We start from the raw sequence: 14,533 nt of genomic DNA, 5'->3' as shown, positions 1-14,533 counted from the left end.
GTGGGAGGGCTCCAATCCACCCACCCCACCCTCCAGCACAGGGTGGGCAAATCCCAGACTGAATTCCCTCCCCTCCCTTCTCCCATTCTGAAGATAGCATCAGGGCTGGGGGGGTGCTGACGAGTGGGGGAGTAGGGCTAGGGGAGCAGTTGCAGACACACAGCTGCCCCAAACTGGAGCTCGATCTCCCACCCCCCAGACACAACAGTGAAAGTCTGTTGGGTTGGGGGGAATCTTGCGAAGCGCCATGAGTTAAAGCAGGGAACTGCAAGTCTGTCGGCTCCCTATTAGTCGTTAATCCCTCCTAACCTGGACTCTTATTATCTGCTTCTCCTTAAAACCCAGTTCTTCTACAGGCCTTCAACAAAAAAAACCCAACAAAGCTGAAAACTCTGGATTCTGAATCTCAGCAGGCCCAACCACTAGCTCTAGGCTCAAGTGCTAGACATGACAAAACTTCTGGGGTCAGTGCATTGTGTTCTGAGGGCCTGTCGTCTCACATAGGGAGGTTACAGTAATGAAGCTGGCTTGACAGAGAACACCAGATCCAATTGTAATCAAGTACCCCATGTATAATATTGGAAGCCCTTCTTGTCTCCAGTTCAAGAAGACTATCCTATAAAAAAATCTTTTTTAAAAAAATGAAGCAACATTTGAAAGTCAGGGCCTGTAACCTAATGTTCACTTTTTGTAACGGAGTTTTTTGTCTGTGAAAACAGTCACATCCCTTGAGACTCTTCTGTTATGGGAATGATATATGAGTTTAACTGATGCTGAGTTGATTTTCCCATAGGATTACTTCCACCAACTAACCTGCATCACTGAAAGAGAAAAGTTTTTCATACCAATTCGAGCTATAGGTGCCCGAGGAATACTGGACTTTCCTGACCAGTTGAACTTCTCTACTTGCCCTGTCAAGTACAGCACTCAGAAAACTCTGCTGGTTCGCAACATTGGCAATAGAGAAGCTCGCTACCAGATCACCACCCAGAGGTAAGAGTTTGTGTGCACTTCCTGTATTACACCTTCTCACTTGCTAAAGGTGCAGTTCATGCTAGACAACAAAAGAAGTAGAGCAATCTTGGGGTGCATTCAGTTTTTAAAGGGGTGCAGGTTTAAACCGAAAAGCTTGCTTAAAATTTTTTTCCCCCAACAATTTAAGTTGGTCTAATAAAAGATATCAGATTCACCCAAAGAACCATGTCTACCTTCGGTTTTTAAGGTAATTTACTGTGTTTTTTACTTTCAAGGGAACTTTTTATCCATTGTCCATTGTATGTCATAGAGTTTTATAGCATGGGATTGTGTGTACCTCACAGAAACACCAGCCAAAAATCCTGTTGGCTTGAAAGGAACAAAACTTACTGTACTCTGATAGGCAGAAAGGATGTCTCCTGCTCATTAGAGAGAGAGAATCCACGATGGGAACTTTCTTTGACACATGGTTCGTAAGGTTTATATGCACCATTAAGAAATGATGCAGTGAGCTGGGGGAACACCCACCTAACTATTTAACTATTTAATTTCATAATAGAATTAATTAAAAGGAACAAGTTAGCAAAATCTCAGTGCAGCTGGTGATAGTGGAGACCTGCTTCCCAGAAGCTTAAACACAAAGGCACAGCCCCTTCAGTCTTCAGAAGAGTGCTAGAGCTATCTGCTAGTGGGCTGGCATGCATACTACATGTTGTGGGGTATGCACACGCCCCAGATGGCAGGGTTTTGCGGTTGCCAAACACATGCTGAACCCCGGGAAGCCATAAATGTCATGTAGCTGTGAAGTTCTACCATGTCCTCTTGCTCCAAGTGGTTGTTGTGTCAGGTAACTAGCGCTAACTCCCATCACCTCACATTACACCGATTCAGAGAAACACTTAAGCATATGCTTAAATTGGGACTGAGATATGTGCATCAGTGATTTGCTGAATAGGAATAGACTTTAGCATGTGAAGCACATTTTAGTGCTTTCCTGAATTGGAGTTCCAAATAAGTGCACAGTAGTGCCTTGGATTATGCATATGGGTGAAACAAATTAAAACAGCTTATAAGCAGTTGACAAAAATGTCATCTGGAAGTTTACACATGAGAGTAGGAGTCTAGAATTTAGCTGGAATTCTTTATATGAACTTGGTCAAGTCTCTAACCTCTCTGTCTCCATTTCCTCAACGCACAAACACAGGAAACGTGAGCTTAAAAGAAACCTTTGCCTTTTTTGTACTACTTTTATGCCTCATTTAAATAATCTATATCCTCCCCAGTGCCAAATGAAGGGCTTTCTTTCTAGCACAGATTTCTCAGGTTCTGTCTGTTTTGTTTGAATATCTGGCCTTCCTCAAGATCAGACTGACTGGCTGGAAATGCCAGTGAAACTGGGTAATTTGGGAGAGCTTGTCAAATTTCTCTCAAAGGAATGACTCTAGAGTTGGATTTCATGTCTTGTCTTTACTGATCCAAAGTCAAGTCTTGGAGTAATAGTTTTGAAGTTAGATAGCTCTAAAGTAAAACATCTGGACACCACAGTATAGAACAGAAGAGTGAACAAACCAGGGCATTCTGTGAATTGGCCATGAAGAACCAGGGATGCCTGGGGAGGATACAGAAGAAAGGGACCCAAGTCCTCTTCCCATTATGAATTTTTTGTGGAATGGGCTCGAGTCAGAGACCTTTTCTGCCTGTGGTCCTCCAGACTTAAGTTTCATAGGTTAAATAAATGCTAACTATGGGCATTTTTACATGTGCTCCAGGAGGTGTGGTGGGACGCTTTAATTAGTGAGCTGCACTAATTAAAAGCATCCAAATGTTACGTGTATCAGCATCTGCCACACTGAAAAATGGTGGCAGGGCATTTTGAACTAAAGCTCACTGAACAAGCTTTAGTTCAAAGCACTCCGCCACCATTTTTCAATATGTGGATGCTGATGCACACAATACAGGAGGCTGCTGGAGCACATTAATCAAGTGCTCTGATGTGCTGAATTTCCAGCACATTGGAGCCAGCTCCCTGCATATCTATAGGAGCCCTCAATACCTAATATCTTTAAATGTGCTTAATAACTCCTCTAACAGGTTCACTGTGTGTTTGTCACATACATCTTAAACCTCAATAAATATGTATTTAATGATCATTATTATTTCAGCAATCAGTTATTTCTATCCTGATGTTGAAGTACAGAATTTTTATTTATTAGAAAATAATTTATAACCTCAAACCACAAGAAAAACCCAGAAGAATGCTATGAATAAGCATATTGATCAGGTGCAAAGATGAAAACGTGATATATTTCCCTTGTAGTCATGGAGTTGAAGGGAGTCTATCATCTCTTGCATGTCATTATGACTTTTCCCAAACCAGATTGGAACTTCAAACAGATCATTTACATCTTTGAGTACAAGTAAAATTTTATTTTAATTAATAAGAAGAGGGGCTCCACTTCCTTTCAGACTTCTTTTAAATATTTAGATGTTCTTCCATCCCTGCTTCTGCAGCAGGGCACATTTTTTAAGTGACAAAAAGGATTATGTGAAATGTCAAAAAGAACTCTGCAGTGAGAACTTAGAGAAATTTAGTTCTATTGATGTGTACCCATATATACATGCATATATATTTAAGGAGGGGTAAATGGGTGTGGAATAGAGTTAGATGTTTTATAAATGTCACAATATGGAGCAGATATTGACTATGGTGTTCACTACAGCAGTGGAAAGTGTTCAGATACTGTGGTCATGAGCACAGAATGAATAAGAATCAAGGCAGAACAAAACTGGCCTTCAAACCAAACTGATAACTGGCCTTGACAGTCAGGCCAATATGCCACTCCATCAATTAATAGATCCTTATCTGGCAATTTTCTGTGAATAAATGTGTGCACAGATCTTCACAAGAGACAGGCCATTTTTCTGTTCACATTAGGGGAATTAATTTCCCTGAAGTACAGGGTACAGCAGAGACTTCAGTATTATTAGCAATGCAGGTGATGGGGATTTGGTTTAATGTGCCACTAATTCTTCTATGTGACCAGTATTAGCTTGATGGTGATAGTGATTAATTATGATCATAGAACACTCAGAATAGTGTCAGGAGCTTCATAGATAAATGAGAGTCATGTTCCCATCCTGAAAGGCTTAAAATGTAAATATAAGATGAGATGCACAACAAGGGGAAGGGATCACAAGGCATTCTAGTGCAGATCTGACTTTAGGAATGCATTTGAGAACATCAATTCATCCGTATTCAACAAAGCCTTGAAATACCTGCTTAAATTTAGATTCAAGCTTAAACACTCGCATGATCAGGAGTCAGCAGGGCAGGCCCTACGAGGAGAGGCTAAGGGACCTGAACTTGTTCGGTCTCCACAAGAGAAGGCTGAGGGGGGATCTAGTGGCCGTTTACGAACTAGTAAGGGGGGACCAACAGGCACTGAGGGAGTTCCTGTTCCCCCCCCGAGCACTACCAGGAGTGACTAGAAATAACGGTCACAAGCTGGCAGAGGGTAAATTCAGACTAGACATCAGGAGGCGCTACTTCACTATCAGGTCGGCTAGGATCTGGAACCAACTTCCAAGAGAAGTGGTGCTGGCTCCTACCCTGGGAGTCTTTAAGAGGAGGCTGGATGAACACCTGGCTGGGGTCATTTGACCGCAGTACTCTTTCCTGGCATGGCAGGGGGTCGGACTTGATGATCTGCTCAGGTCCCTTCCGACCCTACCAACTATGAAACTATGAAATGCTTTGCAAAATAAGAATGGACTTTTGACTCAAAGCCATAAAGATCATGTCTTGCATGTCCTCAGATTTTTTTTAAGTTGTTGTATTCATAAGTATAGTTATATATTATTAATTGGGGAATTAGTGAGGTGGAATAGAATTCAAGTTATTTGTAAAGATCTAGAAATATCATCCAAGCTATGTCTTTAAATGTGCTTAATCCTTCTGCTTAACATCTCCAAGTTATTGTCTTTCCTGTTTATCCACACAGCCAAAATGCTTTTCATCTCATGTCTTGATTAACACAATATCACTTACTCAGACTGACAAAATGCAGTATTGCCCTGCTTGTACCTATCAAGAAAGCTACTACAAATATAACTTGCTAACCTGCTGCTTTGACTGCATCCTTCCACTAGCCTCCTCTCTTTGTGGTATCAACCACCTGTTACTTTCAAGGTCCTTCACAAACTATCCCTTCCCCACCTTTCCCCTCTCATTTAGTATACAGAGGTGTAGCAGGCTGGCTGTTCATATAACACAGTGAACTTGCCCCCACAGTAGACAATATAAACCATCAAATCACCAAACACACAGTACATAAACAAAAAATGGTTAACTCATACCCTTCAGTCTTTTCCCAGACCTGACCCTGAGAAAGTACGTTGGCTCAATAATAATAATAATAATGCTGCTGCTGCCCCTGCCACCTCTGCCACCCCTAGCCTTATAGCCTTCCCTGGGAGCTGTTAACTTCCTCTGGGCCAACTCATTATCCCCATCAGCTGGCCCAATTCTCTCAGGCAGGCCTGCAATCATCTTTTCCCTGCCTGCAGCTGGATTGCAGCCCCTGAGACATGCAGCCTACTACAAGAGGTCAGTTCATTTGAGGTTGTCCATAATGCCAGCCTCTGTTGCTCACTAGTCTTATTTTCATACGGACATTTCCTGCTTTGTTCCATAATACCTGCCATGCTTGGGAAGGTCTTCCTTTAAACATCTGTGAAGATTTTACATTGACTCTCCCCTCCCCTGAACACTCCTTTGCCATGATACCTGCAAAAACCTTGGAAACAATTCGGCTGCTATTAAACTAAAAACACTGCCCATCACATTGTCCAGCATTGTCTCATTGTGCCTCTTCTCGTCTGCGCCTGCCAGTCCATCTTTTATCTTCATATTGTAATAATAAATAACAGTAATACAAAGATAGAAAGCTGTCATGGCTTCATCTGTTGCTCTTTTTCTCATTGTTCAAGGCAAGCTAATGAGTTTCTTCTCTGTGACATTCAGCAAGATAAATGTTAGATACCAGGAATTTTGAGTTGAAAACGTTGGCTGGGAGGAAATCTCAATGCAGAGCTGCCATTTTTAACCTAACCTCTGCCTTCGACATTATACACATTGTGCTGTACCACATTTTAGGGGAAAGGAGTTCAGTATAAAAGAACAGTTCATTGGTAGAACTTCACAGTGGAACTTGTAGAAGTTAAGCAAACTATAGTGCAGACAGGATTGTCAGTGCTACACTGTACTCTTGACTTATTGCAACTGCAGTCCCAGAAACTCTCTCTCGCCCCTTCATATACCATTTAATGCTCCCTCCTTCTCTTTCCTGCTGCTCTTGTCCCTGTCTCCAGTCTCCAGGTCCATGAAACAGTTGGAGGATATAGATGGCTAAGGATGTAGAACTGTCCTTGGAGAACTGACTCCTCTCACCTTTGCAGTGTATGGCCTGCACTGCATGCAGAGTTTGACTGGGGAAGTGTTGTTGCCCTGAGTGTCAGTTCCTCTTTTTCCTCAAACATGTGGCAGCATGAAGATCTGGGTGAGATCTGCCAATCACTGACATAATTCTGAAAAGGAGACATTCAGGGTGACTAGTTCTCATCCCAAATGGTAGAAAGACACTGAGGGTCAGATTCCTTCTGACTGTGAATCCAGTGAAGTTGCTGACATTACATAAGAGTTGAAATTGTCTGTTGGCCAAGCCAATTGAAAAGATGTCTACCAGAATCAGGCTGATACCAAGGGTAACAAGGAAATGGAGAAAGTGAAAGCTTGATCTTCTTCAACAATGGTAATTTCAAAGCATGAATAAGGATTATTTTCTTGGTAAGAATGATCAGCTCAGAACTTCTTTTAGTTTAATCTCAGAAGTCTCTCTGCAGTGCTTGTGTCCCTAACATAGTATGGAGCGCAGAGTGCTTGAGAGAGCTGTAGAGACTGTTAGAGATGTCATGTTGTGCAAGGATCTTTCAGGGTTATTGCTCAATTTCGTTGAGGCTTAAGATGTAGAAGAACACTTAGAAGCTGAGGCCAGATACAGAGATTGGAAAGGCAGAAGCTGAAAATGTTAGAGATTCCCACCGGGCACAGGATTCTCTTTCAGAGTTCTGGAGTCCTGGGTGTTCTGTTGTTTCAAACAAAGAGATATAATTAACAGGGATAGCGTCTTGTCTCTAGCATTATCAATATTAAAATGAATGTGTCTGCTTGGATTAAATTACGTTTTAGGATTTTAATGGAAGTCTGGAAGACATTTGGTTACTAGTAGGTTTTTGTAAGACTGAACCTTTCCCAAGAGTCTTCTTTATGAAATCTAGACTGGCTGAAAACTGTTTTTGTCAAACTAAAATGTTATATTGAACAGGCTAGAAGAAGGAAAAGGAGAAAGATGTGTTTGGAAGGGGAAAAGGCAAAGAAGAGGCAGTTGATGAAAGATATTGGAGCTCTTATACATACATACATCTTATAATTGGACAGATACTGATGATTTAGAGTAAAGGCCTCAATAAATTAATTTGAAGTTGCCAATTCCATTCACTTTTGTCAGTCACAATTCCAAGTTTGTGACAGTGATTTTTGGGGTTTGGCATCACAACAAAACAGATAAATTCCATATGGATCTCCTTCTAGTGTAGAAACAGTGGGCTAGATTCTCAGCTGGAATAAATCAGTGCAGTTCGATTAAAGCTACTAGGGCCAGGTTCATTTACTCAAGCTGAAGATCCAAATGTATGCTTACTACTGACTCAGTACAGGCTTTGAAACTTTGGCAGGCAAGATGGAGATAACAGATCACAAATGGAATTTTATGAACAAACCAGAGAGCCAAATATGTAAGAACCAGTAGTAAGGGAGGATTTAAGTAAACCAGATGTAAGAAAAGTATGTTAAGAAGGAAACCTATGCTGCATGTTTTCTCTGTTTAGGGTCCTGATGATTACTTAAAAGAACAGATCTGGAACCAGCACAATTAATGAACTAAAGGTCAAAGTTTAGTCTGGCAGTTTCACCTCATGCTGGTGGATTTTTCATTTTCATTTAGCCATTGAAATACATTCCCTGCTGCAATTGTCTATCCATAGTCTGTGCCATTATTTAGTTTATTTCCCTTGTGAGCTGACTTAAGTCTAGGGATATAGGCCTTCCATTCCCCAGCCCTAGGGAGTCCAGTCAGAGGTAATGTCCTCAAGCTCCCAGAAGAAAGGGGAAGTAGAAAGAAGAGTCTAGTAGGTAGGGCATAGGGGATATAAAACAAATGGATTCTACTCCTGCCTCTGCTACTGATCTGCTTTGTGGACTTGGGAAAGTCACTTTTCCTCTCTGTACTTCCAGTTCCTTTTGTTTGCCTTGTCTTTTTAGATTGTATACTCTTTAGGTTGCAGATTATCTCTCATTTGCATGTCTATACAGAATCTAGCACTGTGATCTTGGTTGGAACCTCTACCATACCACAAAGAAGAATTTGATAATGAAGATTGGTCCCCTCATAAATATCTCCTAATGGCTAACCTAAAACTGCAAGGAGTATCACCAAACCAAATAGAAAAGCAGTAAATGTGTTGTAGTCTCTAGCATAAAAAGGTGGGAGTTGTTAGTGGACTGAAATCAGGATCACCTTTCTGAAAACTTTTTTTTGTTTTTTGTAAAAAGGGGAGGAAACACTCCTTTCCTTTGATCGAGTAACCCTGTGACACATGTCAGACTACCTTCAAGGCATGCAGTTATTGAGATGTGGGGGAAACTATCAGGAATACTATAATAAGCTCAGCCTTTCCATATCAGGTCCACACCATTAATAGGGACAGAGTAAGCGATCTGAATGCTTTTGGCAGTTGAGGTAAACTGCATACCCTTGAGAGAGGATTTTTTTTTCCTTTTAGCTGTATGGGACCAATTAATTCATGCAATTTGATACTTTCTGGCTTTCACAGCTCAGCGTCAGTGAAATTACTTGTCTGCCTTTGGCTTAGGGAAGAGCAAACCTGTATTTTAACCGAGGCCTAATCACTGGTATTCAACTACTTCCATCACATTAAAGGATGATTATTGGGGAACTGCAGACAGACTTAACTGGCAGTAGTTATTTACAGAGCTCCAAGCTTGGCAAGCAGAATGCAGGTGAATTACACCACATAGCAATCAAAGTCTACAGATATTGAGGGCCATAGTGCCCAGTGCTGCTTTCCCAAAACAAACAGATCTAAGAACCTTCATGTAATCACTTTGGGCCCAATCTTTTTCCCATTAAAGTCAGCAGCAAAGCTGTCACTGATGGTAATGGGAACAGGGTCAGGCTCCTAATTGCAGTAACATATCCTTAATGAGCAAAAACTTGAGCAATTTCATTGGCTTTCATAGTGCTCATATGAATAAAGCTCAGCTTGTGCATGACCCAGTTGTTCTCATTATTTTTATATGTGGACCGCATTTCAGAAACACAATACCATAAGACAGACTGTGTTCTTTAGGGTGATTATTTAACCACAAGCTAAGCTTTGTAAAGAAACAAATGAAAACTTTGGCTTTCCAGTAGAGGTGCGCAAAATGGGCCCTATTCAATTTGGATTCAGATTCGTTGATTCAGATCACTGTCCCCAATTCATAGTTTCAGAGTTAGTAGGGTCAGAAAGGACCTGAGCAGATCATCAAGTCCGACCCCATGCCATGGCAGGAAAGAGTACTGGGGTCAAACGACCCCAGCAAGGTAATTGTCAAGCCGAGTCTTAAAGACCCCCAGGGTAGGAGCCAGCACCACTTCACTTGGAAGTGGGTTCCAGATCCTAGCCGCCCTGACAGTGAAGTAGCGCCTCCTGATGTCTAGTCTGAATTTACCCTCTGCCAGCTTGTGACCATTATTTCTAGTCACTCCTGGTAGTGCTTAGGGGAACAGGGACTCCCCCAATTGCCTGCTGGTCCCCCCTGGCTAGGTTGTAACAGGCCACTAGATCCCCCCTCAGCCTTCTCTTGTGGAGGCTGAACAGGTTCAGGTCCCTTAGCCTCTCCTCGTAGGGCCTGCCCTGCTGCCCCCTGGTCATGCAAGTGGCCCTCCTCTGGACCCTCTCCATGTTGTCCACATCCCTCCTGACGTGCGGCGCCCAGAACTGGATGCAGTACTCCAACTGCGGCCTGACCAGTGCCGCATAGAGGGGGAGTTATCACCTCCTTGGACCTGCTTGAGATGCATCTGTGGATGCATGACAAGGTACAGTTGGCCTTCCTGACGGCATCCCCACACTGCCTGCCCATATTCATCTTGGCATCAATGCTGACTCCGAGATCCTTTTCTGCCTCTGCACTGAAGGGAAGGGAGTTCCCCGGCCTGTAGGTAAGGTGCTGGTTCTTCCTCCCCAGGTGCAGTACCTTGCACTTGTCAGTGTTGAATCCCATCCTATTCTCATCCACCCACCCCTGTAACCTGTCTAGGTCCAGTTGTAGCCTATTCCTTCCTTCTAACATGCCCACTTCCCCCCACATCTTGGTGTCATTGGCAAATTTGAACAAGGTACTTTTTACCCCCTTGTCCAAGTCACTGATGAAGATGTTGAACAGTGTGGGCCTGAGGACCAAGCCCTGGGGGACCCCACTGCCCACATCCCTCCAGGTCAAAAATTCAATTCAGCTGAACCTGAATCTGAAGATTCGATGCTGATTCGGACACAGACACAGCTTTAAATGTTTTTTCAGAACAGCTTGCAAATGCTGTGGTGCTGGGGCGCATGGAGCATCCCACAGGAGCATTCCACCCCCAACATGCTTGGCAGCAAACCCAGAAATACTTCTGATTCACTTTCGGGTCTACTGGGAAGCAAGCTGGGGGCCCCACCCCCTTGGCTCAGCAATTGGCTGTTGGGGGACCCCAGGTGCCCCTGCCCAGACCCAGAAGGCACTAGTTACCAAGCCAGGGGAGCACGGGGGGAGGGAGGGGGCCTGCACACTCCCTGGTGGATCCAGAAGCAGACTGGAAGTGCTTCTGGGGGACACTCCATCCACCCCAGCATTGCAGCATTCACAAGCTGCTTGCTACCTAGAGGTATGTAGGCACAGCTTTAAATGTTTTTTCTGTGTCTGAATTACCAAATCTTTCCAAATTGATTTGGAGGGTTCCAATTCAATTCGGAGAGATTAAAGGGTCCTCTAATTCAATTTGGATTTGGAGATTTGGCCACCGAATCCGATCAAATCTCTGCTGAATCTAATCAGTGACTGAAGCTTTGCACAGCCCTACTTTCCAGTGGGTGCTGCGTAACATCTCTTAAGCCAAACTGCTATTGCCCAGATATGCATGTCACATGATCTGTTTAGGAAGCTACTGCAAGACATACAAATATTGATCTTTCCATTCAGTCAGCCAGGAATCCCTTGCTGTATCCCGCTCCAATCAACATTTTCTATCAGATTCCAGGGGCACTGATACATTCTCACAATGACTTCTAACACATTGCAAAGAACTTAAAACCAGTGTGGGTACTTTTCTTAAACATGGCAAGCATTTTTTATGAACTCTATTACTAAGTGTTCCAGAGTCCTGCTATCCAGAATTATAACCTGTATAATTTGAGCTTAAATAGAAAATCTCTATTAAATTCACTTATAGTGAAATGCTCCTGTTCATTGCACTTCAGTTGCTTAGCATCTTAATTGTTCAGGCTATAAATGAGGTACTCCTTTTTCTTGTGTAGTGTATTTACATATCAGGGCACCACACTAACTATAATTTTCATTTGCATTGATTCAGAGTCTTTCTGATTGCTCCATTGCTTCCTAGAAACAACTGTCACTGATATACCAATAAAATACAACCCTTTTTACATATAAAAGGACATTTTTTATCATGAAAAAATGGAAATATGGAGTATCTTGATATTTCTGTCTTTTGCATGCCACAGAACTTGTTAGCACTTAGCAAATAATTAATGATAATTTCTTTTTGCAGAAATATTTATAGACTGAAACATCAGGTGAAAAAAAGTCAACAACTTCTCATTCAGAGTGTTGTTTCTAATGCTAAGTGCTGTTATGATCATTGTGTTCTTCAAAAGCAATTCTGCAATTATGTTTACTAACTTCCTGCTTACAGTAACTAACAGAACTGGGTTTGTGAACTTGGTTCCAGAACCACTCTAGAAACCGAATAGTCACAGAATCATTCCCTATAAATAGAAATGTATAAAGGAATAGCAGAGAAGGAATAAATCTGATGTATAGGCCAATTTCAAGACTCATTTGATATCCGTGTTTTTATCAGAAAGTTGGGGTCATTGGATCTGATTCGGATCATATATGCCCTGATTTAACTACTCTGATTACGGCAGAGTTAGTCTTAATGTACATAGGTGTAAGTGAGCAGAACCAGGCCTGGAACTTAGAACATGTGTTTGTTACCTACAAAAGGGTGTTTCTAATTTAGTCTTGATGTGTCTGTTTTGTTGCTGCAGCCCTTTCTCTGTGGAACCCTCCATTGGGACTCTAGGGATAGGGGAAACCATGCAGCTAATGGTGGAGTTTCAGCCTCAGAAAATAGGTAACCACTCCAAGGACCTGATCGTGAACTATGACACAGGTAAGTGCTGTGCTGTGACCTGTACAAGTGCTCCATGTAGTAGAAAAACAAAATATTGTTAGAAAAAAGAGAGGTCAGGCTAGAAGCGTGTGTCCTAGCAGTTCAGTAAATATCCAAAATAACATGAAACTTGCTTTTAAAAAATACTGTCTTTTAAAACTCCAAACATTTGATGGTCTGAAAATGGACAGCTGAAGGATCTGGACAAATATGTATTTCTTTGGTGTCTGCCACGATGGGGTCCTTGTCCATCACAGAGCTTCCTTGGTGGTACTTTAGTCCTCCTCCTCCTAAAGTTTCCCCTCAGTGGCCATACCAAGATCTAAATGTAACTTTATCTTGTCAGAGTTATTTAAACAGAAGCAAACTTGAATCTAACCAATGACTAAAGTAGGACTGTCCAACTGGTGGCCCCTGGGCTCCCACCCAGCCACCACTCCCCCCCTCCATCATTCCAGTGATAGCAATAGCTAAAGTCTCCAGGCTCCAGTTCCCTTCTCTAGCTTTTTTCTGCCCTGGCCCCTGGGCATGGCAAGCCAAGGCAATGCATTCCACAGCTTAGGGAGCTGAAGAAGGGGCCTTGGTGCATACACACGTGGCACTGTGCAAGGGGGATTATGGCATGCAGTGCAGCAGCAGGGGGAGCCTCTGCATATGGTGCAATATGCTACTGTGGTAAGAGGAGGAGAAAGAACCATCTGGATGTGTGGTTGAGAATAGTGGTGTGGGGTATGTCTCAGAGGTGCACCCAGGTTGTTTGTGGCCCAGGGTGGGCATGGCCCACACTGGTATAGCCCCTGCTGAAAGTTGGGCAGCCTCAGACTAAAGGCTTACTGGAATGGATTTCTTGAATATGAAAACCTACCCTTTCTCTTAACCTTTTCTGTTGCATTTACCTTCCTCATGTCATCCACCACATGCCCCTCATACCAAAAGTAGTAGGTTGAAGTAGGCCAGAGTTGAGGGCTGAATACTCTGCATCATCACCTTACAGGATGATGCTCATCATCTCACAGAATCAGGTTCAAAATGTGGTGTCAACATGAATAAGAAGCCAAGGTTAGAAGTAAACATGATGTCAGTTGTAAGAATCAGTCTCAAAACCTACTTTCTAGTCTTAATACCTTTACTTAATATTACACAGCTGCTAGTATACTTGCTGAGAAGTGTGTAGCCTCATTCTGGGAAACTCTTCTTCTGGTGATGTCCTTCAAAAGAAAAGCAATCACAATTCCAGATGGAAAGCCATGCAAGTGCCTCATATATGTGTGTTTGCCATTTTCATTGCTTGCTTAATGAAAGGATAAGATGCAAAGGGCCATACCTTCCACTGGTGTGAACCAAAGCCAGCTGAGTTTGGGAGTGGGTTTCTAGGGAAATGTAGAGAGGGGCTTATATCTTGGTGTACCCAAAATGCTAATGCTAAAAATGCCTTTATATTTTAAGAGAGATTGCAGGGCCATGAAGCCTTACTTCATGCCACTTTTGCATGTAATATTTATGATTTCAAGAGCAGTAACACCTGATTTCTACCAAGATTTCATAGATTTCATAGACATTAGGGCTGGAAGGGACCTTGGAAGATCATTGAGTCCAGCCCCCTGCCCGAAGGGCAGGAAGTCAGCTGGGGTCATAGGATCCCAGCAAGATAAGCATCCAATTTGCTCTTGAAGGTGTTCAATGTAGGTGCTTGAACCACCTTCAGTGGCAGGCTGTTCCAGACCTTGGGGGCTTGGACAGTAAAGAAACTCTTCCTTATGTTCAACCTGAAACGGTCTTGCAGGACTTTATAACCATTCGACCTCGTCATCCCTTGGGGTGCTCTGGTGAACAAATGTTCCCCCAGATCCTGGTGGTCACCCCTGATAAACTTATAGGTGGCCATCGGATCACTCCTGAGCCTGCGCTTTTCCAGGCTAAAGAGCCCTATAGCTCTCAGCCTGTCATCGTAAGATCTGTTTTCCTGACCTCTGATCATG

At 42.8% G+C, this 14,533-nt stretch overlaps 1 protein-coding gene across 2 annotated transcripts in view; it reads left to right on the top strand.

Moving 5' to 3' along the window:
* Positions 1-14,533, top strand: part of HYDIN (HYDIN, axonemal central pair apparatus protein) — a 533,466-nt gene that overhangs the window by 56,841 nt on the left and 462,092 nt on the right. For both annotated transcript variants that reach the window (XM_019505831.1, XM_019505830.1), the window contains exons 5-6: positions 794-993; positions 12,430-12,554. In XM_019505831.1, the coding sequence (XP_019361376.1) occupies positions 794-993; positions 12,430-12,554 (325 nt within the window). The remainder of the gene's footprint in view (positions 1-793; positions 994-12,429; positions 12,555-14,533) is intronic.

Source organism: Gavialis gangeticus, unplaced genomic scaffold (assembly GCF_001723915.1).
Source record: "Gavialis gangeticus isolate Ggan-Ray unplaced genomic scaffold, GavGan_comp1, whole genome shotgun sequence".
In the NCBI taxonomy this organism is placed as follows: domain Eukaryota; kingdom Metazoa; phylum Chordata; order Crocodylia; family Gavialidae; genus Gavialis; species Gavialis gangeticus.
The sequence above is the reverse complement of the archived record's forward strand: the minus strand, read 5'-3'. Positions and strand labels throughout refer to the sequence as shown.